The following is a 25,419-nucleotide window of genomic DNA, read 5'->3' on the forward strand; positions in this document are numbered from 1 at the left end:
GTTTGAGAAAGTATTCAACTGTAAACCTATAACAAGTTAAAAAAAACAAACTTAATATGCTGCACGAATAACATGCGTCAAACAAATAAATGAAAAATGCATTGTTATTCTGGGCCGCTTTATCCTATTAGCGAGGCTTATGGTTCTGCCCTCGGCGAGGTGGGAGGGGCCCGATGTTGGCGATAGTGCCGAGTTTAGCACTTTGCAACATGATCCGCGCGCACACCACAGAGAGGCTCGCGCTCCTCCTGCGTCCTGCCGCGTCCTCCTGCTGCGTCCTGCCTCCTCCACCGACACCACCACCACCACCGCACCACCACACGAAGACACCAGACGGAGCCACACGGTGAGCGGGGAGGGGATGATAAGGAAAGAAGGTGGACCATCTTCATCCGCCGGCTGGCTATATGAACCCGCACAGCATCAGCAGCGACTGACGAAGCAAAGGCAACCGACAGCGATGAGGGCGACGGGGAGTGCTGCTGCTGCTGCTGCTGCTGCTTATTGCGGTCTGCGTCAAATCTCTCGCTCCTTCGGAAGATAATGCCCTCGGTGCCTCTTACAGGACTTCGGGTTTATTGTTTGCCTGCGGCGGGGGTCCATGTCAGTAGCTCGGGGGTAGACATCCAGCCGGGACAGTGATGGTCACCCCTTCTCCAGCCTCCCAGTCACTCCCAGTATCTGCATTGTAAGGACAAACTCGTCCTGGGGGGGTGAAGCAATATGCAAAGATAAAAACAGCTATTTTTGTTGTTGTTGCTGCTGTTGTTGTTGTTGTTGTTGCGTACACACCGGACAGAGCCATACTTGGGAATACTTGTGATTGTTTACCAACATGAACTCGCTGTTTTACTCCGACTCTCCGCCCGGGCCGGTCTGCAACGTCCCCGCCGGGTCGGGCGCGGTGACCAGCGCCCTGCGTAACGACCTGGGCTCCAACATCCACGTGCTCAAGACGCTCAACCTGCGGTTCCGCTGCTTCCTCGCCAAGGTCCACGAGCTCGAGAGGCGGAACAAGCTGCTGGAGAGCCAGCTGCAGCAAGCCCTGCTGAAGGCGCAGTACCGCCACCTTTACGCCCGCGAGGTCGCCGTGCAGACGGACGGACCCGATTCGCGGTTGCCGGGCACCATCTGGAGTTTCACCCACGTCCGGAGGCAAGGGGAGGGCTTTGAGACGCTGCGCGGACCCGGGGTGTCGTGGTCGCATCCGGACGGAGTCGGGGTCCAGATTGACACCATCACCCCCGAGCTGAGGGCTCTGTATAACGTGTTGGCCAAAGTCAAACGGGAGAGGGACGAGTATAGGAAAAAGTGAGTAAAAAGCTGATGTTGATACTAAAGCTGGCAATGTATGGTATTTCTTTAAAGCCTGATATATTTGACATTCATCATTTGCAGGGGAGTAGCGCGAGGCCCTGAGGGAGTGTTGCTGGGGGCCTCCCTTTTCTTTTCTGGGCCCCCATCATGGCTGCCCTCACACAAGCTAAACAGAAAAATAAGAATGAAAGTAAAAAATAAGATCTGAGATCACTTTAACAACAGGAATATTCAAGTCATTTCCCATTAAGCGTGCATCGGAGACCACACTGCAGTTAGAAGGGCAGGGGTTGACCTGTTGGAGATGTAGGCCGAGCAGTTTAGAAGCCCAGAAGTCGTTCTGATGTGGGGCTACATTGAGTCGCGGCACTTAATCAATATGGCTGTAAAATATTGTTTTAGCATGTTAAATTGTTCAGATGAAAGGATTAGATGATGGACAGAAATCAGCAACTATTCTGATATTTGATTATTATTTTGTACATTTTTTGAAAGACAAAATGTTCTCCAGTGTTATGATTCATTGCTCTGCTCTGGTTGAGTATCTTTGGGTGTTGGACTTCTGGTCGGACAAAACAAGCTATATGAAGACGTCACCCTGGGTGGAGAAATGTCATGATGGGCCTTTTTCACAGTATATGACATTTTATAGACCAAGCAATTGATCGGCTCTCGGATATTATTTCTAAATTGGCTGAGAGCTGATTTCATCTCCCTTACTCCTCCGGTGTGGGTGCGCCAGCGTCACCGGGTGACAGTATAGTGGTGACAGGCATGACAGGTGTCAGACATCATAGCGATGGAGCATTTCACATGAGTGATGTCAGAGCTGAGCTCAGCATTTCACACACATGCTCCTTATGAATTGAACCGATACCGTTTCTCACAGTCTTCTGAGGAAATTCCTTTTCTCCACCAATTGTTCTTAATAAGAGGCGTTTATTGTTTTTCCTTGAGGACTCACTGCAGCGTCCCTGGCTGACCCACGTCACCGCTGGCCTGCTTGGCCGGCTACTGGTGGGGGGGGGAGACATGCCAAGCAACCGCATGCTTCTGTCTGCTGCCATGAGTCAAGCAGAGAGGCATTTTAACAGGCCTCTGTCTGCTCAGGGAGCTCGGCTCTGACGAACGCCGGCTTCCCTCTGCCGGCGCTGACTCAGTGACACAGAATGTGCGTCCTCTCCCTTGAACTGGATATCCTGTCCAGTCATTCTCCGTAACACTAGCATATCCTTTTTTGTGCATTTGGGCCTGAGAAGCCTGACGGCAGTGACTGGGACGTCGGCCAAATTAAAGACTGCTGCAGCTGAAGCCCAAAATGTGGGGTCTCCTTTGGCAAAAAATGGGAGCTCATGACTTTATGAGTCATTTAAAGAGACATCTCAGTTTGAATTAGAAAGCAAAATAAAGAAATCTATACTGCACTGGTGAAACCACCAAGTAGTGGCTTTTGAGTGGTTGGTAAACTGATTGTTTTTGTTCATAATTTTTTACATCCATGTAGTTGTTATCTGGGTTTACATTTGGTCTTTAACAACACTAACAAGTACCAAAATGTCAAACACTTTACATCCTGAGACGTGAGGGACCAGACATTTTTATTGGCCAGTAATCAGAGTAATCAATCCCTTTCCCTGCGTCTCACATTCTTTCTCCGCTCTGAGCTCAATCATTGCATCACTGCCGACTTCACCTCCCAGTAGTTTTCTCTCAGCCTTAATCCTCTTCCCCATAGTCACGTTTCAGCATTCAGGCCCGCGAGCCCCATCCTGCCTTTGCCTGTTCTGTGCTCTTTGTGTACGGCCATTCCTTCGTCCTTCACCCCACCCCTCTACAGCCCCTCCGCCCCTCTCTGTCATACAGACTGCTTTGTAAGGCTTCCTATACCCGGACGGAGGGCCCCTATGCTCCCACACCGCCCCGGTGATTTATTAAAGCTATACGAGTGTGGACACACACAGGGGAGATGGATGGCTATAGCTGGTCCATTTCTGATTCGATCGCTTGCATTCGTCCCATCATGTCACTCGGTGCCGTCATTTTACAACACGCCTCTTTCTGATCCAGACACTATTATCTGAGCCTGAGGCAGAACGGTGTGATTTCACACACATTGTTGTGTCACTTCAGACGTTCAGGGGCTGCTTGAATACGTGGAAAGTGGCATCAAAGTACAAGATAAACAAACTGCATTGTAAACAAGCATAAACTTGCCTGCAAACATTATAGCAACATATATGTCGTCCATCTTCTCAAGCAGAATTTCCCCAAAAAAGGATATGCTAGTGTTACAATGACTGGACAGGATATCCAGTTGGACACACATTCTGTGTCACTGAGTCAGTGCACTCACAGGGAAGTTATATATAGAGAGTCATTCAATTATTCTTAACTTCTATCTTATAAAATCACTGTTTAGTACCCTTTTCTGATTTGGCTTTTTTTTATGATAGGTTTAAGTGTTATTTTTGTTTTCTGCTTCTTTTAAGAGTGCAATTCTGTCATGCGGTTTATTTCCCTTCAGATATTTCCTCAACCATCTACAGACAGTAGCAGTTTCTCTGATTAGAAAAGTGAATTGCTCCAACAACATAAATTGACATTAATTATATATTCCCAAATAGTCTTTTTCTCCATTATACAACATCTGGTGTAGAGAACAGTCTGTGAGTGTTCGCTCTCAACCCACCGGATGTATTTTTGAATCTGGGAAAGCTCTTTAACTGATTTAGTCCACATTCTTAACACATTTATTTGATTATTTTGCCATCAAATGGTGAACATGTGCTTGGCCTCTCATGCACACACACACACACACACACACACACACACACACACACACACACACACACACACACACACACACACACACACACACACACACACACACACACACACACACACACACACACACACACACACACACACACAACAGAGGGCACATACACAAACACTTGTCCAAGCATAGGCAGCATAAATCAGACAGCCAGCTCATATGACAAACCCCTCACGCTGACAAACGACCAAGCAAAGGTAAGGTTAATGCCAGCGCCCTCGTTCACACTGTTTTTATATCCCTCTGTTTCGCATCACTGTGAAATGTTTCACTTGGGGGTGACTGAGTCTTTGCCAGTAATTGCCACCGGCATGCAATAGTGCTAAAAATGTTGCAAAAACAGCGGCTGACATTGACAAACGTGTTTGACAGCTGGCAGCAAACTGTGTGTTAAGTGAGAATCGAAACTGTGTTTGCCTGTGACGGATACCTTTATGTGGCCAAGAAGGGAAAGTTCACCTTTGTTTAGTATTTACATGTTAAACTGATGCTGCAAATATAATGCTGACCGCTCTCTCTATTATGCATATTACTGACTAAAAGACACGTGGTATAAAGATATGGGTATTATTTGCGTATTCCAAAGAACTGAGAGCATAGCGTGCCGTTGACTGCTTTACATGCATTTCTGTGAGATAGAGGCAGCTATTGAGATGAAGGTGGCACAGACAGATGCAGAGAGGATGATGGTTTACATTATAATACAATTTTCTAGGTGCAATGCAGTGTTTTAGAAATACTGTAGTGCTAAAGGGCACATCAGCTGTGAGCTCTCCCCCAGCTGGGACTTGAACCAGAGATCAGTGCTCTGGCCTCTCCTAATTGGCTGTTTATTCCGTCAGTGAACGGAGTACAGCTGTCCTGCTGGATGACAATGTTGGCGATGCGGGACGTGAAGAGAAAAGCCTCTGGGCCTCCAGTTCTTGCTGCATGAATAATTCCCTTCCAGGTGAATTTAGTGGATCAATGCTATGAAAATTCACCCGAAGATGCTTTTTTCCGAGGCTTTGATCTTTTCTTCCCGCGATTAAAGAGAAGTGAAAGGGAGAGCTGCGTCTCTTTTGAGCGTAGGATTCAGGGGTTGTTCGTGCTAATGAACTGACTAATTACAGGGCGAGGTGGAGTGTGCTTCCAAAATCTGACGGCTGCATTGTGCTTCCAATATCATATTTCCCCACACTGATGAGCTCTTCAGTCGGCCTCTTTTCTGACTGGTGCTGACCTGCCCCGTGCGTAATCCAGGCCGTCTATTCAGGAGAGAGCTTTTCTCTAAGCTGTCTAGCACAGAGGCTCCAACCTCCTACCGGCTCTGCGCCATATCCTGGCACGCAACCGCTGCACTGAGCCGGGCCTCTCGAGGTGGAAGACTCCCTGCTGCTGAGATACAGAGAGAGAATTGGTTCACTAAGACCATTGAGCTCCAGATGAGAGTCTATATTGTTTCACTTTTACTCCCTCTTCCTGTCTGGTGGGCTTGGCTTACAAAAAGCTCCCAACATGCCTTTGAATTTATTTGCAGACTCCATTATTACTTCATCTTTATTGCTTGGACAAAGCATTTATTTTATAGATATCATCATCATTAAAACGCTGGGTGGTTGCCAGTGGAAACGTTTAAGAATATAGCTTATTCCTCTGTGTCATAGATCTCCATTGTTGCCCAGGAACACATCAGGTTTCTTTATTACGTTGACCATGGGCACTGTAGTTTATTTTGAGTGAATCCCACATACGCTGTCTGGCTGCTGGAAAGAGCAGTGGTTACCAACATGGGTGTCAGGTTGCTCCAAAGACTTGGAAAAATAAATCCAGAGGGGTCGTGAGATGATTAATGACTGAGGAGAAAAGAACGGACGCATATTTCTGCACAAAATGTTAAATTATTTCTGGCTCTCTTATAATCTTTTTTAATTGTGGAGCATTTAATCTGAATTTGTGATGAGAGGTCATGGGTGTTGTGTGATAAAGGTTGGCAAGCCAAAAAAGATTAAGAACTAGAGCACCAAATGTGTGCTAATCCGCAGCTGAAAATAGTCCCCAAGGAATGCACCGATGACCTCTTTTTGAGTAACAGTTGCTAAAAAACCAGACCAACCCTTCACTTTAGTAAATTGCAGAGGATTTTAATCTAAATCTATACATTTGCGACATGTTAACACTACTAATACTGAAGGATTTACATCTTCAGACGAACACATTTTGGGGGTTTTGTTTTCATGGGATTGGTCAACAATAAGAAAAATATAGAACAATGCCAGCCTTATCATTTAAAGTGATGGTTTGGAGTGAAATGCACCCTAGGTTATTTCCACCATGACATCCAGCCAAATACCCCCTCAGAAGCATTTTTAGCGATGATCAACATTGGTAGGGCTATCAGCCAAATGGCTAAGTACTGGCACGAATGGTACACTATGTATATCTCGTAAATTACCCCACTAATAATGCATGGAATGTTACCAAACTTCATTTCACTCCGAACCATCACTTTAAGGAACACAGTTGTCCATGGACTATAGATCATTATCTACAAACAAAAAAGCCAAGAAACCCCCCCCAGAAACGTGGTTTGATCTAACTGGAAAATCTGGTTGCTACCATGAAGTGAGTGCGTTTCCGTCTCAGCTTCACGGTGCCTTTGTTCCCTCTGAGCTTTTCCTGGAGCTGCTGCTGTGCTGCTGCGATTGATTATTCATGGGTATCGATACAGCTGAGAGCAGTGGCGCGTTGCCATATTTAAAAGTGCAGGAATGCACCTGTCTTTCGTAAGCACCGGCCGTGTCGGCGAGGTGTGCTGTACGGTTGGGGTGGTGGATTGTTTTTGGAAAAGCACCGCTACTCCTCCTTGCTGCATTTGCAGACCCCGAGGCAAAGCAGGAGGCGTGGCATTTGATAGGTCGAGTAAATCTCACTGCTAAGTACATAATGGTCACACCTAATCCTTATTCACACTTTATCATTTACATTTGTGTTCAGACCTGCTCCGTTTGAATAGATGTTGCACCTTCTCTAAATGGCCTGGATGTGCTGGCACAGCATCCTGACTTAATAACCGCTGGATTTCAAAAGCTTATTTCCGAGGAAATGTTATTTCGTGAGGCACCTTGAAAAACACACACACGCACCACTGAGCAGTAATTATGACTTACATGTGCCAGATAGAAAGATGGTGTGCGAGTATAAATATACCTCTGTGTTCTTGCATACTTGACCTTAAGGTAGACCAGGGCCCTATTTCAGCAAGCAGGTTTAACTAACTCTGAACTCTGAGATGGGAAACTCAGTTTTCGGTTCCAGAATGGCTGATCAGATTTTTTATTCCATTCAGTTAATAGAATGGTCAAAATTAAGACAAGGAATAAAGTAGACAAAAATTGATAAAAAAAAATAAAAAAAAAGGTGGAGATGAAGCATCAAACATACACAAAATTATAAATGATAAGGATAATTATGTATACTACTGAAAAAAGGAGAATTAAAATACATGTCATCAGATGAGAAGCACACAAGGCAAGATAAGAGATGTTAAAAAAGCAAGGACTGAGAAAAGTATGTGAACAGTTTTTAGCCTTACTGCTAATTTCATTTCATTTCATTTAATTAAGTATTTGGCCAAAAAGATGGAGTGCCATTCCACTTACAAGTATGAATATATTTGCCCCAAATAATCAGATTACCAGTCACTGATATACTAGTATCCTAGATGTCCATAAAATAAATGGCATCAACATCAGTAAAAGATGGAATGTGAGTTATTTCCAATTACATCCAATTATGGATATCAGTCCAAAACAAGTTAGTGAAGCTGATCAGAGTCAACACTGTTCACTTCAGGTTAAGTTTGAGAGTGGGGAATGAAAAAAAGCCATCATCAATAGAGCTCTTATACCAGGATTCACCATGGCAACAGGTAAATAAAAGCTTCTATTTTAACCCAGTGGAGATATATTAATGTAGGCTATATTTGGACACATTTATATTTTAGAAAGCCTGAGTCATAGCCGGGGCAAGTGTCAATAAATTAACATTTTATCAGTGTTAATTCATCATTTATCACTATTAAACTTGCTTTTATTTAGGCTACAACTGTCTAGATTAAATCTATAAATATATATATATAAAAAAAAACACGAAATGTCCCAAAGCCCAAGGGGTCGTCTTAAAAACTCAAAGATATTCAGGTCACAATCATAAACGAGCAAATACACTAATAATATCCCCTTTTTAGGGCTGGACCATGAGAATTTGATGATTCAAAACAATAAATCAATCGACGAGTGTATTAATTGACTGGAATTGGCTGTGGTTCGGGAGGTCGAGTGGGTCCGATCCATTAAGGGTTGGTTCCCTCCGGTCCTTGAACCCTGAAGGTCAGTGTCTCTATGGTGTAGCTTACTGTGCTCAGTGTTTTGAGTGTGAACGAGAGCACTAAATGCCAGTAGTCAATCAATAATATGTAATAATAATAATTAAAAACAGTTCAGAGTTCAACATACAGGGGATGTTATCAAACTGGATGTGGCCCGGTGGTTTTAGATCCCTGTATGAGGTTGAACCGAAACATAATTGTGGTCAAGAAAGCAGATTTCCTGTGACCAGAGCTCCCGGGGTTCATCCTGCAGGTGTGTGTACCCAGAGGTACAAAAGACGTTTGTCTGGTGGCGGCGGCTCAAAGCTCTGTTATGTCTCACATAATTCGACTGAACACACCCAGGCTGGTTGGGGATTTGTGCCAAAAATGAACATCTTCATCATTTCTTCTTTAATGTCACTCCCAGTGCAGCTCCACCCAAAACAGGCATGCCGGCTGTTATTTGTGCTCTTGTTTCTTTCTTGTTTCTTACAAGGAATCTCACAAATCCACGCCATTATTTGTCAACCGGGACGTCCGACTCAAAGCCCCTGCATTATGGGATTGTAAAGAAGGCTCTCCTTAGTTATACTGTACGAGTATACGATTGTCAAGTAAACAGCCGGAGGCTCAGAGTTATAATGATGGATTTGGACTGCAGTGAATTCATTCATCGGGGGGGAAATAGCTACTTAACAGCACAGTTGTGTGCATTGGGTGGGGTCGGTTTCCAGCGGAGACTGCAGGGGGAAACTGATTTTCTGTCACAATATCACTTTCCAGGTATTAGTCATTCGTAGTTTGTAATAAAGTCTTGTTGACAGAAACTCTTGACTTCTTGCCAGTTCTGCCAGCAAAGACATTTAACTGTCAGCCATTAGAAATCTTAACAAACCATTACGTTAAGGGCGGTTTCACTGATGGGCAACACCTTTACATGTCCCTGCAAAGATTCAACACTAATAATTACCATCGTAAATACCATCAGAAGTTCTTTTGAAAGCAATTTTTTTTTCCGGGTTGATCACATGGTGGTAATTACATGTCAACACTTAATGCATTTGTCTCCTCTCTAGAAGATTTACAGCCATGCTGACATCAGCATCCCTCCGGCCAGAGAAAAAAAGAGGGCAAGGACAGGCTTTGGGAATTAAGCAATTAGATAATGCAAGTGCACAAACGAGTCAAGCTCACACCCATATTGTTGGGAAAAGTCAGTGCAGCGAGGTTGCGGGGCCAGGTCAGGACAGAGGATCAGACATGTTACAACACCGGCTTCCAATTATCTGTCACTCCGTCAGTATGAAGGGAGGATCCGCTGGTGTTCGTTATAGTCTCACCCTGTTCTAAAGAATGTCAGGAACATGATTTGTGTGCACGGTTTTTATTTTTAATTTTTAATGTTTGCCTCGTTTTGTCGCGGCTAGTCCTTGTTGTACAAGAGTTTAGTCTGTCTGAACTTGCTTCATAGAGCTGCTTCAGTGTTTACTAATCGTTCCAGATCACATTATGTTTTAGCTCGTTAATGATGGCTGGAATGATTAGCTCCCGACACAAATATGAAGCTTATGGAAAGATTACTCCGCTTTTTAAGTTGTTGCAAGAACTTAAATTAAAGGTCATATTGATAACATTTTTATGTAAAAGAATAATTAAAAAAAATAAAACATCCACAGAGCTTTTAGAAAGGTGCAGAAACAAAGTATCACTTCTTGTGAAAAAATGTTTTGATTGTAAATTAATAATTTTCAAAAATTTTGACGGGTCCAAAATTAATGTTTTGTTTACCTCTGTGTAGATGTGTGGCTGCGTCTTCTACAAGGCTTGTGAGCCAATAGAATAACGACGTTGGTGTCAGGTGGTATCTCTGCGTAGTCAGGGGTCAGGAGACTTTGGGGTTGCCAGATAGTGTGGAAAAAATGGAAATTTTGAAACACCATCACACAAAGTAACCCAAATGTACAGCTGCATGTTACAAAATGAATTCATACCACGAAAGATTCATCACTTGACATGAGTCTGTCTGAGTGTCACTCCACTCGACCATGAAAACGCAGGTTGTGCAACGAACTGGCAACCCATTCGAGGAACAGCTGTGTTGAGACAGAAAGCAAAAAGCAAAAAATGTTTTTAGATAAACGCACATATAGTATGCACAAATTGTATATTTGTACCTCTAAAGACACACACACACACACACACACACACACACACACACACACACACACACACACACACACACACACACACAGGGTATATACTTTTCCTATCAATATGTGGACACTTCACTTTGTCATGTCATTTAGTGGGGCATTGTATTTGCATTGTAAATAACATATCTAACAAGCATACAGCAGTTATATGGCCAGTTGCTTCATGGTCATTAGCATAGATAACCTTGTATTTATATATCAGACGCTCTAATGTGAATAGACCTGCATTGATGAGATGATTTTATTGCCGTTTAAGCGAAAATTAAATTACTTTGATGAGGTCACTGGTCACAAGACAAAAATTCAACACATCAAATCAAAGATAAGTGACACTAAAAAGCTATTAAACGTGGTACAGACATGTTGAAAATACTCCAGTTCTATCCTATAAACTATTAAATAATTTATGTGCCATTCACAGTCAGAGAGAGATATCTCTAACAACGTCCAAGCCTTTAGATGGTGGGAGGGATTAACCACTAATGATGATGCAGTCGTCATAGTTTACAGAGAAGCTGACCTCTTACAGTCACTGTAGTCATAAACTACAACCTGAAGGTCTGAGTTCAGCTTAGATCATCCTGGTTTATTGGAAAAGACACAAAACGGTCGGCTCTTAGGAAGCAGAGTGGTGTCATTTATTATACTTGTGTTCAGTTCACACTCAAACATGTAGTTACTGCAATCTCAGCGCTAACAGCCAATTATCTGACTAAATACTTCCGTTTACTTTAATATACTGGACAATAAAAAGTACCACTTTGTAGATAATTCCCTGACTTTTCCTCTAGCGCCCACATGAGGTTGACTTTTTAGTTGTTGTTTTTTTATTGCAATAGCTCAACAACTACTGGATGGATTGCCATGGAATTGTTGATACACACATTCATGGTCCCCAGGGGATGGATTGTATAACATTGATCCTCCAGTGGGCAAAAAACTGCTAAACTAATGACATTCGGTGCTAATTAACGTTAGCATGCAAACATGCTAAATTGTACACCTGCTAAACATCAACATGCTAGCATTAGCGCAGTGAACATTTTAGCATGTTGAAATTAGCATTTAGCTCAAAGCACCGCTAGTCCAAAGACTATGTTTGGGCTCAGTCACCCATCGGTGTCTGAAGAGCCGTGGTGAAGCTCAGGTTCTGGCAGCGACGACACAGACTAACTCGTGGCTAATCCAAAAATAGGCAAAGAGGTGAGCCAAACTAAGAGACTACAGAGACCAAATCTGTTTTTGTACAAGGCAATATAGTTCCGTAAAGTCAGGCATTTTAACACGGGTCTGTTAGGAACCACTGAGGTGGTTTGAGTAACTGCAATTTTTAGCACTTTCCTGTTTCCTGCTTCACTTCTCAGCACCGGATATGTCTGCTTGAGCTGGTCCCAAGTACAACCTCAAAGAGCTGCTAGCCTGTCAAAATGTAATGTAAATCACCTTTTATTGTCACGCAGCTCACCTCACAGTGACATTTAGCCACCGCATTAAACCAACCTAGTATTAGGGGCAGTGGGCTGGTACAGCAAAGGCACTGATGTGAGAGTCTGATGCATTGCTCAAGGGCAGCTTGTTAGTGTCCAGGAAGAAAACTGGCTCCTCTCCAGCAACTATCCCACACTGTATGGCAACTTGGTCTGTGCAATCCTTCAGTTCACGAGCCAAGTCCCCCTATGGACTGAACCGTCTCAGTTACTGCCTGTAAAATACACATAATTCAATGTAATCAGTTGGGAAACAAAGAATATTCACGCCTATTACATGCTATATATCCGTACTTGACTACTTCTTTCAGGAGTATAATGTGTATGTATTTAAATACTGTCTCCTATATTAGCTACTAGCACAATGTACTCCCTCCCGAAGGGGTCAACCATAATGGTGGCTTGGGAACATTCCCCCCATGGTCTGGCGGTGTGTGCTGTCTGAGTTAGCAGCGCTATATTAAGTCTGGAGATGCCTGCAGAACATCAAGCAGAGGAGTCGCCCGTCGGAGAACGATGCACAGTTTACACCATTTAGCGAGCCACGAATTAATCTGCGTGCACTTCCGATGACGCGGTTTCCATGGACACGAGATTGTAAAAGAAGACGGGGGAGAATGTGTGTGTGTGTGTGGTTGTGTATATGGATCGAGTTCAGGGAGGGAGGTGGAGCAGAGCACTGAAATGAGCTTTGACCTTGGTGCATCGTCTTGTCAGCGGAGACCCTCGAGCAGCCGGACGGTGGGCTCCACCTTTACCTACTGGTCTGATCCGTATCACATGACTGACTCATCGGCACGCCACACGTGTCTCTGTGGAGTCTGGGGAAGCTATGGTTTCATGGCATTAGATCGATGACCTACTATAGTCAACCCCCCCTCATCTTCTCTCCCTCTCAGGAAAGCCTTAATATTTCACATCTCCGTGCCACGGATGCTTCTTCCCATCACGCTCCTCCTATCTGACCAAGATTATTGGAAGAATCTGTCCTGAGAGTAAATGATGGCCCCGGTGTGTACGCTGTATAATTGCAAATAGAGGGTGGGGAGAATGCTGGTGTCATGGAGAAGACATTATGTCGGCACCTATAGGAGCCATGGGAGGAATCTTATGCCTCTGGACTCTCAGACGTGATCCGTCAAAGCTGTCAGTGATCCTCATTACATGTGAGCCACCGAGCTGAACGGGTGTTTGTCCTGCATGTAGCCAGATGTATCGATCCGTCAATCTGTTATCATATAACACTTCCTGTTTTACTATTGCCTGCCCTCATGAGAATGAATTGTAATGGCCCTATTAAAATCTCTCATGTTCAGACTAAGATGCTATTTTACGGAGCGCTGCTTCGTTTATTTGGTCCACAAATATTAATATAGGCTCTGCTGACAAAGCATTTTTATGATGATGATGATTATTATTATTATTAAACTTCGGGTGTTGGCCGGCTGAGCATTAGTTTAAGGACTACTCATTATTGTTGTGAATATGATTACATAGTAATATTTTGTTACTAGAGTAGACATTATAATCAATTGTTTCCAGTGATCTCGAATAATAGATAAATACTTTACTTTTTCACCAAATATTCCCAAAATATAAATGTTACCATATTTCTATTTCAAGTATTTATTCCTGATGTTTGTCGGGGTTACGGACACGCATACCAACAGTTCAATATATACCTGCACAAATACACACAGTTTATTATTTATTATAATTATTTTTGACTGTAGTCTTTGGTTATTGCATTACACTGAAGAGTGTTCTGTTTTTTAGCCTCACTGATTAAAATGGAAATGGAAATAACTGAAAGGACAAAGGGGACATAGGACCACTACAGCATTTTGACCAAAAAAATGCCACCAAAATACAAATACGTTTAGGAATTGCAGGAAAGATGTGCTTAATCTGCACTAGAATCCATTTTTGAACTTGTCATTTGATATATAGTAGGATAGAATTTCCATTCAGTAAGTAACACTTCCCAGGACACTGTAGGGTTTAAACAGGGCGTTGTCTGAGTCAAACTTTTATTTGCAACAAAGGCTTTGTGGAATGATACACAACCACGCCTCTAACTTTTCCCTGCGCTCCTTCTGGTATTGCCTGTGTGTTCCTTTGGTATTTACCGCCTCTTGCATAACAGATCTTTGGGATTTGTCCATCAGAGCAACTTTCGTTAATTAAGAAATAATAATCATTTGATAGTAAACATCCAAGATATTTTTTTTCTCCATTTTAATTCTGGCAGCGATAAATCAGCCTCAGCCATAAAAATATCCTCATGAGACCTGTCATTAAAAAGCACAACAAACGTGTGCCGTGGGTTTTTGGATGTGTCCGGCAGCGTGATGGGAAAACAGCAGCTCGCGTGCAAACTCCCAGACATACCACACCAGGCAGGGAGTGTTGGTTGGCAGGCGCTGCAGGAATGCTATTGTTCAGCAGACCAAAATCATAAGAGAAAATGTCTGTTTGATGTGAGAAGATTCATTTTTCTCCCTCAGTGATGCACTAGGAGCCTCTGATCACAGAATGTGTGAATATTGGCATCCATTGAAATGTGTTTTTTTTCTTCTTCATTCATTTAATTTGACCAATTCAACTTAAAGAAATGATGTCAAAGATTTAAATATATGTCTGTTAAGTCTCTATCACCGAATGAGATAACACAACGGTGTGGCCCGTCCTTGCATTTGAAGCATTACAAACTGGGCGTCTGTGAAGACATTCCTGGGAAGAATCTAACCGTTTGGATCCAAAAACAAACCTGCAATCACTTCCACAAGTGCTGCCAAAGAAAAGAAGATTTTTGAGACTTTACTACTGTAGTCACACGTGCTTTACTGGAGAAAACGTGGCTGAAATGAGCAAAAAACTAAATACAGATGATTCTTTCTTTATAGGGCTTTTCATTTTCTCATTGAAAATGAGACAGTCTGTAAGTCCCTCTTGTAACATATAATTACAGTTTGGCTTTGCTTACTGTCTATTTTCCTTTATATTTGCCTCCCAAAAATTCTCTGAATTCTTTGCAGCTAGATTTGCCGGATGAGCGAACGCATCTCTAACACGGCACAGTTAGTGAGATTACAGAGGATGTGCCTGGTGGAAAACAGACATCCGTGAGTTCACACAGGCTCCGACCCTCCCGCTGGCTTTGCCCTTGTAAGGAGACTCCGGGTGGGTTGGTTTGACTCGGTCCTGCCAAAGGTTCAGCAAAACCAGAGCCACAGTTATGGCAGACAAGTAGAATACTTTTGCTGTGCGGTCGTGTCATCTCTGTTTGGATTGGCCTTTTTTTTTTTTTATCCGGACGCCCGTCTGGTTTTTCCATTAGACTTTTATGGATGGCTGAATTGTAGCTGCGACAAGCAATGTGGAAGCAGTGGCTGCTTCGTTTCTATCAATGACTCCATTACGTTTGATGGATGACTTAAATGGCCTTGACATATTGTTGACAGAGGGAGGCTGTCCCTCCATCGGTCGATTTAATCACGTTGTCCAGTTATCGCCCCGTAGCATTGGGGGGAAAAGGGACTAGGTGCTTTCTTCGGGAAGTGACCACAGCGATGCAGATGCAGACAGATTTGCGTCTGTGATGTAGTCGTGAACCCCGAAGCCCTTAGCCAGAGTGCTGCGGCACGGAGGCGGAGCGTTGTGGCCACGGTGAAGCCGCTCTGCCAGCGTTTTTTAACAACAAGGTTTCAATCACAGCGTGAGCTGGCGAGCCCTTCCATGGAATACTTCTCACTAATGACACAGTACGAACCAGCTGGTCCCCAGTGGAAACAGGGCTGAGTTTTGTTGAGAAAAAGGGGAATCTTTTGGTAACGTTTGTCGGGATACTAAAGCAACCTCTTGCTGTGTTTGTTATCCTCCTTGGTAAACGGCTACAGTGACGTCCCAGAATGCAGCAGTGGTCATCAAATGTCAGTAAACATATATGGACAGGCATGCTGTACTTACAGTTCACACACATATTCTCACTGTCACACACACACACACAGAGAGAGAGATAGAAAACCCCACTGTCATCGTCCATTTGGCCCTCGCTGGCTAATCCTCACACGGGTGTCTGACATTGTGCGGTTACGTCACGTTGCTGAATGACTTCCTCATCCATTCTGAGCCTCAAACTCTCTTTTGGGAAGCGTCCATGACTCAGCAAGCCCGCCGTCTCGTATCCCGGGGAACAGGACGAGTGTGCGTTCGGAGCAGCATTGCTGAACTGACTGATCACGATGCAGAACATAGCCTACTGCACGGCCGATACAGAGGATCCTCATTTAGTTCGTACTCAGCTGCCATGGGCAGATGACTGATGCGAACTGTCGGGGAGAGGGAAGCTAATTATAGCTAGTAGCCTATTGGGGGGGGGGGTCTGGCACTTTTATTTTTAGCCATGCTCATGGTATGGTTAAAAACATATTCATGAGAAATGTTTGGAGTGTTGGTTAAATGGAGGAACTCCCTTTTCTGCATTTATTGAGGCAGTGGGTGTGTAAAGATGACTGCACAAAAGAGGAAGGAGACAAAAGATGGGGAGGGGAGGGGGGGCTGAACGTCAAGGGCGTTTTGTAATCAGAGACGGGAGTATTATCCCCACAAAAGTACCATTAACCTGTCTCGAGGCCCTCGGGGGACCAGGCCTAGCGGTAACTGACCCACCTCTGTGCTCTGTGTTGCAGATGGGAGGAGGAGGTGTCCAGGCGGGAGCAGCTGGAGTCCACGGTGGAGACCATGCAGCAGGTTGGGAAACATAAAGAATGGGATATATATTTCACTTACACGCACAGCTACTTGATCTCTTGCCAAAGGCCATTCATCACATACAGACATGGAGCACAAATCTTTATACAAGGCATGTGTGTACACACATTTTTTAAACTGCTACTACAGAACACATGTAAATATTTATACATAGCTCAGTTCTTTGGGGTGTGTACTTTGGGTGGACTCAGCAGATCTGCATGAGAAGAATCAGGAGGATGTGGGTCAGATTAGAATATATATATATATATTATCAGGAGTCCTTTGGCCCATAAACATCAACTTTAATCAGCAGTCTAGCATTATGTTTCCGTCCAGAGCAGGCCATGGAAATAGATTTCGAGGCTAAATCAATTTAAAGTGTCACGCCGTGAGGCTGTATCACAAACATACCTCATCTGGTCAAGCAAGGTCGATCAGTGACAGCATGTGGGCTGGACTTGGATTCTGGGTCAGCAAAGATAGAGAGGTGGAGTGCCATCCCCACGAGGGCTTTAACCTTTTAGCGGACGCCTATGTGTTTATGGAAGGCCTGGAAAAGCGTTCAGCGAGAGTACATTCAGTGCAAACAGCCATTTATTGTGAAGGGCTCAGAGCCAAAGGGATGTTAGGGATGGGTTAATAACCGGGTTATTTATCCTTTTAGTCTTTGTAAAATGTACACTGCTGAGTCATGTTTAGTGGTTAAATAGGATAGCCCTCTATTTAGTTGGGAAATGATGGGTAGTTTATTTTGCAAGCTCCAGAAAAAAAGCAAGTTTTCTTAAGAGTTAGACGTGTTTACGTGTGTTTAAGACCAAAAGTGAGGCTGGACCATGAATGTGTGGTTTGTAAAAAAAAGAAGTCCGATCAGCAGCTGAATGTTCGATGTTTTAAAGTCTTGTGAGGTCAGGAGGGAAACAGCCTGCCTGACTCTGTCGGATCGGATCAATATCTACCAACCAGTCCATGTAAAACCACACGCTGTGGGTTTACGGGAGGTTTCGTACAGGACTATTTCTGAAGGCATGCTGCACGTATGTACTTAGTCAGGGCAGCTGCATTATGTACTAAAAATACAAAGTATGTGATTTGGCAGCAGCTATAGCGAGGCACATAACTGCCTGTAAAACCCCAGACAGAAAGAGAATAAGCTGTTTTCCCAAAATGTTGAACTATGCAGTTTTAGCCTATTGGACCTTCTTATGTAAAACACATGCAAGGATTTTACATAGTTAACTCCCGTTTCATACCAAACACCCCAGTTATCTCCCAATGCTTTTAGCAGTGGGTCATACTTATCTCAGTTATGTAAATATGAAAAAGAAAGTAAACTGACGTCTGGGCATTGATCATAGAAAGCTACACAGTAACCAATATGAAAATGTCCCACAGTATGAAAGCTTTATTTGACTGAAGGACCTTATCTGAATAGAAGAGTTATCTACCTGAATGCATGTTATAAACGGTATAATAAAGTTTTATTGACCTATTGAACTTTATTCTGCAACAGTTATTGTGGTTAAGCCTCCACTAAACCCTATAGTGTCTTTTCTTACTCGTCACGAGTCTCATTTTAATTCATGATAACTCTCAGAGCGCCCAGGAGTCCACCGAGGTCCAGGACGAGCTCAGCGAAAAGGTGGACCGACTGAAGGCTGAACTCGTGGTCTTCAAGAGTCTGATGACCGATGTGAGTATTTGTTCAGGGTGACGTCAACATAACTTTCCCATAAGTCCGACAAAGTGTTAACTCCCACACGCAACTCACGTTTATCAGCGTTTGAAGAATGTACAATCCTTTTCCTGCACATTACTAAGCGGCTTTCTGATAAAGGCTATTCATTCAGGGCTAGATTATAAAACTAAACACACACCCTTCCTTCCTTCCTTCCTTCCTTCCTTCCTTATTTGGGAGGAATATATAAAGCCAGTAAGACTCCTAAGAATTCATTGAAAAAAGCTCAGATAGCTTGTGGATCGAGCACTTCCTGTCCTGTGCGGCCGTGTTTTGTTTTCTGGCAGGTTCTGCTCCAGCGATGGATACACTTCTAATATACTGCAGTGGGCTCGGTCACAGCCAGTGCTTGCTCAGGGATAAATAAAGCCAGACGCTTTCTTTTTTTTTTTTTTGCTAAGCTTTTGTTGTTTCTCCTGCTTCTCTTCACTTCTGGCATCTGTAGAGTTGTTGACGTTATTTTCTGTGCTTGACTTCTCCCCTGATGTGTGAATCCAGAGGCAGGTAAGCGGATCTCCTAGTTAGACATAGTGGTTAGACGTCTTAGATCGTTGGGACCCTCCTCTCTTCGCCCCTGTTGTTACAACATTCACTGTAATAGGAAGAACCAAAATACATGTGACCTATTTACATCATCCATATCCACCCTATTACATATTATCCAAAATTATGATGCATTGGAATAGTTTTAGCACTCTATATCTTTTTTTTATTTTTACCTAAAAATATTGTCAAGTGTCTTGGCTAAGATAGGCAGCAGTGAGAGTGACAAGGACATTATAAAGTTATGAATTAAAAAAAGCAAATTTAAAAATGATATAATTGCATCTTAAATGTAAATATGATTTGAACAGTAAACATTTAGATACATATCAATTTACAGACGTGAAATTAATAATTAAGAGTGAAAAAGACAAGCTGGTATGGATGATTTTATCAACACAGATTAATTATTATTATATTTCTAGTGAGCAGATTAACTGAACTGACGTAATATTAACAGTGTGGTCAGTTTATAGCAATCTAGTTCTTCACCTACCACAGTGAATCCTTTTTGTGTGTTGTGCACAATGAGAGAAGGCGTTTGGACGACACGTAGCCTTAAAACAACTGTCCTTACCCGCGCAGCAAATGTCTGACCTGGACACCAAGATCCAGGAGAAGGCCCGGCATGTGGACATGGACATCTGCAGGCGGATCGACATCACGGCCAAACTGTGCGATGTGGCTCAGCAACGCAACTCAGAGGACATGTCCAAGATGTTCAGCATCAGTCCGGCCCGGTCGCTGCCAGAGAAGGTGGGCACCCGTCTGCCGTTTCACCGCTTGACAGTAAATCGCAGCAAAATATATGAATTATTCTGTGAAGGAAACAGTCAGCACTCCTTGAAATGAAATCAGAGCCGCCGCCGGCCGAATGTGCGTAGTAGCTTTTTCTATTTTACCGGCTGATCATGCACTCAGTGACCCTTCTGAAAGGGGCAGGAAAGCATGCATGTTTGTAAACACACATATACAAGCATACAGAAGACTTAAGGTAGTAACTCACACACACACACACACACACACATAAACACACAGAAAAATGCTGATGTGTGGCAACTCTTCACAAGGTTATCATATTGCTCCAACAGCGCTTGCTTTAGCCCAGAGTATAAATCCACTGTTAATCAAGCTGGTGGCTATAAATATTATATGTTGTTGTGAGGTGTGTCCCAACACAAAACCTGTGTGTGTGTGTGTGTTCAGATGGTAATCAATTCTTCAATAGCACATAAAATTATTTTTTTAATACGCTATGTGCAACTAAACACGTTTTCCCACAGGTTACATCAGGTCCCTGGATCCTCAGGCAACACGTTTATATTTCTGCGTGTGTGTGTGTGTGTGTGTGTGTGTGTGTGTGTGTGTCGCAGGGTGCCATGGCCTGCTGCAGGAAAAAAGAGCGTAAAGTCGTGTCCGATGAAGAGAGTTCAGAGATGGACGCCGAGCCCAGCCCTTCGGAGGAGGACGTCCCCGGGTCGCTCAACATCACAGACGAAATGAAACGCATGCTCAACCAGCTGTAAGCCCCACACACACACACACACACACACACACACACACACACACACACACACACACACACACACACACACACACACACACACACACACACACACACACACACACACACAGATTTCTCTATTATCTGCAGTAACAGTACCAGTACAGATGTTTCCATGGAATTGCAGTGTATTCCTTCATCTCCCTCTAGTGTTTATATGGAGTATTGCAACTAACACAGTATGCTCATTCAGCAAAATGCAGAAGATATAAATACTTTGGAGTCCATTTGCTTTGTTAAAGTTACAGTAATTAATTTCCATGTGCTCTCTAATTGTTTTCACTCTTTTTTTCACTCTCACATCCATTGACTATGCTGGAGTAGCCCATTTACTAATCATGAACCCATAAAATACTTTGTAAAGAAAGTTCTCAGTGACTGCTCTCGTCTTTTCCGTAATCTCTTCCTTCTGTTTGTCTTCTTCATAAGGGCTTTTTCCTCTTGGCTTGTTATACTCGTTCTTCCTCTCCCCTCTCTCCTGTTCTTTCTCTGCCCTTGTCCCTACGCAGACATTGTTCAGATAACTCCTTTGTTGCCAGGCGCGAGACGTTTGAAATTGACGACGACTGCGACAGCCTGACGTGGGAGGAGAACGAGGAGACTCTGTTGCTGTGGGAGGACTTCACAAACTACAACGTGCCAGGCGCCGTCACCGCGGCGCCCGGCGCGACCGCCTGCGCCTCCAACGGCAACGGCAGTGAAGCCGCTGAGCCGGTGAGTCCCGCCTGCGTTTATGGTCCCTTTGCACGCCATCCGTTTTTTTTTAAACTGGGCGTGTAGATCATTGCTATGGTTGCTGTGTCAGACGTTTCCTCATGCATGATGAATGAGACTTCTGTCTGTGCTCTCTAAGGACTCCCAGGATGGAAGTCTTGGCAGCCTCATCGATGAAACGGAGTCACTATTTAAGACCAGAGAGGAGGAGTACCAGGAGACCATCGGCCAGATCGAGGTAGACCAACATAGACTTCAAAGCCAGATTAAAGAATACCAAAACAAAAAGGAACATTAGCCGTGATTTACAGACACTATTCTCCCATAATGCAATGCACAAAGGCATTGGAGAAACTCCATTTAAGAAAAAAAGCCATTTAAAGCTATTAATGCAGGTCAGGAAATTACCATTTCACAAATGCAACTGCTCCCTTCTCTCAGATGGAACTGGCCACAGCCAAGAGTGACATGAACCGACACCTGCACGAGTACATGGAGATGTGCAGCATGAAAAGAGGCCTGGACGTGCAGATGGAGACCTGCCGGCGGATGATCAAAGGCGGCAGGAACTCTCCCTCCACCAGCTCTGTGGCGAGCAGCGACTCAGGGAACACAGACGAGATCCAGGACGAGATATCGGACAAGGACCCGGAGGCCGAAGTCCCCGTTAGTTGATGGCCGCACAGCCGGGGGGCGTTGTCCCATCTCTTCCTGAACGGCCCTCGTCCCAGGGGTCAAATGTGTACAGAGCTCCATCCTACTAGAGGGGTGGAGAATCCCAAATCTGGGCCTTTATGACCTGTTGAAGTTCTGACGGTCGTGCTCACTGACGCAGGCCCAGAACTGGTGCTTTTATACTATTTCTTTTGTTTATGGGGGGGAGAGAGAACAGAACAGGTGCAAATAAGAGTCCGAGCTGTGCTCTCTTCCTCATTGCTGCCTCGCTGGATCCTCCTCCAGAGCTTCACATCATTTAAGGGGACAGAAAACAAAAAAAAAAATCGAGAATATTTTAAACTGGCTGAGAAGTATTTTGTAAGAATTCTTACCCTATTAATGTCCTTTTATTCTAAAGGAATTGAAAATAGTACATATTGTGCTCCTCCACGTAAAATCCATCCCTCATATACATTGTGAGATTTAATTTAGATTGAAAAAGCGCCTATATTGGAGCGCTATTTTGTTTGTTTGCGTTTGCAGTCCAAATTAAAGTCTAAGGGGGCGTTGAAGGGTCTTCTGCCAAGGAGACAAAAGGAGGGGTGGAGACGAATGGTGTTGGAGTTCTGGTGGTTTCTGGGGGAACTCTGCAGAGTTGCCAAAGTCGACGGAGGAAAGGAGCACAGCCTTTCGATGCATCGGTGTACTACTGATGTCCTATGCAATTTAGCTGGCCTTACTTTTGGACTGGCTTCACCCTTTCTTGTTTCCCTTCAAACCAATACGATTAAGCCTTTCAAGCAAAGCAGGTGTTTTCTACGTATCGTTCTGAGAACTCTTTTTGTGTGCGTGAAATAATCTTAGGCTGGGAGATTTTGTTTTCATAGACATCAACAGTAAAAACCGGAACAGGGCCCCCTCAACGAGGGACTAATATCTTCATTCACGACTGTAGTCAACATTTGCCAGATGCTTCTGAAACAGACAGGGCGTTCTTCTGATTCTGATGCACGACACGCCGTTCTCGTCTCGTGCCGTTAAGACATGTAACGTGTCTTAACTGCACGTCTTAAGAAAAACCAAAGGACACATTTTGAAAAGCTTCACTCATAGTTGAACATCCATCTTTGTTTGGGTGTGGTTTCTTCGTGTGCTGCCACCTGCTGTCCTGCAGGGGACTCTGTTCCAGACAGGTTGCACATGTTGCTTTTCTCTTATTGGAGCTAAATAAGTGTCAGACTGTACATAGAGGGCTGCAGGCATGTGATCGTATACCCCAGAGGCCTTTTTTGTTCATATAAAGTCTCTTCGCGACAGAGCGAGATGTCTCACATTTTGCTTTTCAGTGCTTTTCAGCGTGGAAAGTGACCGACGCATGGGGAGAGAAGTGATCCTTTTTTTTAATCACCTCTTTGTATTATAACGTCTGTGCGGTTTGCTGGATCAAAGATTAAATAAGTGCTACTTCTATCGTGAAGTTTTATAACGGCAGAATGTTAAAAATGCAGGCCCTTTGTTATTTCAGCATGTTTGTTTGGAGAAAAGGAGCTGTGAGTCTTTTTTTTTAACAGTTTTTTTTTTTTTTTAACTAAATAGCAATGCAGACCGTTTATCTTAATCATTAATTAATTGTCTTTGTGGGATAAAAAAAATGTATTTTTCACTGTTTTGTAATCATTCTACGTTAACCAAAAAGTGTGTTATTGTCACATTGTTCTGCTTTTATTCATTTTGCAGAACTATTACATTTGCGGTCACTTACTGACCATATCAGATCACCTATAATAGAAACGAATGACATAAGACAAGGGTGAGGAACCGTCGTAGACACAGAGAGCCTTTATATCACTTTCTGTTTGAGTTGATGTAAAACCAGCCTGATGAGTAACTCGGACATTACTTTACTGGTACTGTACGTCGTATCGACATCAAGCGCTTCATTCGATTGAACGGCTGTGACATCCGGAAGCAGCAGGCCTAACACCACAGTCCACTCTCTGTAGCCCACACCACCATCACACTAACCAGCCAACCAAAGCAGCGTGTACAGTGACAAAAATGTAAATCAAGCTATGAATCCTCGTAACTCTGGAGAGTCTCCGTGTTTGTACATGTCCACCACCACCACCACCACCACCACTACGCGATTAGTCTCCGTTTCGTTTGCAGACGTTTACTGGATTCGTTTTCTTACGATGAGTGTATTATCTCCATGTTCTCATCGGAGCAGGTCGAATTCAAATGGCTTCCAGTTGATAAAAACTGTAGCTCCCCTCCTTAACGAATGTAGCTTGATTGGAAGCCTCCTCTTAAGACCTTACAGGTAAAAGCTGAGGAAATAAATGTAGCCGTTTAAATCCAGGGATACATGGTGTGCTGTTATTGGAGACCTTGGTATGTTTCGCTCTTCTTAACGGGTTCTTACCTGACCAACTTGGAGTATATGTGACCTTGATGTATGTTAAGATCCGGGTGGATGTGAATGTTTCATATGAAAAGGGGGTTTTATAGGATTTCTTTTGTTTTATTTTTTATCAGTGTGGCACTGGGATTAAACCGTGTTAACTATTATGTCAACATACAGTTCAAGGCGTTCATTGGCATACCTCTTTGCTGTTAAATGTCATTATTTCTTATATTTAATTTCATAAACATGACGGGGAGATAAACGGTGCAGCAATACTTGTGGCCATATTTCAGTAAAATCTACTGTATTGGAAGCTGGTCTTTGTGTTTCATTTGCATCACAGGAAGCGTCCTCTTGGTTTCATTTTAAGTGGTTGATCTGTCTGCTTTAATTGAATTGCGTTCTCTCTTAGATTTGTGATTATTATTGTTTTAACTATTGATACAACGTATTCACAGGGGGGTCAGGGGCAGATTCTTTAAAATTATGAATGTACTCGATTGATATTGGGGGGAAATGAAATAAAATGGTGGATTGGATAAAAATTCTGCCTAATTTGTTTCTTGTTTTCCACTCATTAAAGTCTCTTTTCATTTTAAGTGGAGGAATCATGTTTTCAGCAAATATTGTAATATGTTGTATTTGTTGTTTTTGTAATATATACCATAATGCTCTGTTTACAACCATTATTAATTTTAAAGAGGAACATATTTTTATCAAAACACTATTTTCTGTTAACAATACTTTTGCTTGGAATTCAAAAAAATGTGAGTTTGTTTGTTTAAAGAACTTAGTAGCAGTAATTCATATCGCTGAGAGTAGTAGAGCTACATTCTGTTA

General features: G+C 43.3%; 1 protein-coding gene across 2 annotated transcripts; it reads left to right on the forward strand.

Annotated features, from left to right (window-relative positions):
* Positions 1–252: 252 nt before the first annotated feature.
* iffo2b (intermediate filament family orphan 2b) lies at positions 253–25,113 on the forward strand. Of its 2 annotated transcripts, none has more exons than XM_084035610.1 (8): positions 253–1,311; positions 16,896–16,956; positions 18,554–18,649; positions 19,823–19,993; positions 20,611–20,759; positions 21,311–21,515; positions 21,655–21,753; positions 21,957–25,113. In XM_084035610.1, exons 1-8 carry the CDS (start codon positions 836–838, stop codon positions 22,188–22,190), a joined length of 1,491 nt encoding a protein of 496 aa, XP_083891736.1. In that variant the 5' UTR covers positions 253–835; the 3' UTR covers positions 22,191–25,113. The 2 variants fall into 2 exon arrangements, with proteins under 2 accessions (XP_083891736.1, XP_083891737.1); XM_084035611.1 differs by having other exon boundaries at positions 260–1,311; positions 21,341–21,515.
* Positions 25,114–25,419: the final 306 nt, after the last annotated feature.

This window comes from Eutrigla gurnardus (genome assembly GCF_963514095.1).
Source record: "Eutrigla gurnardus genome assembly, chromosome: 2".
NCBI lineage: Eukaryota > Metazoa > Chordata > Actinopteri > Perciformes > Triglidae > Eutrigla > Eutrigla gurnardus.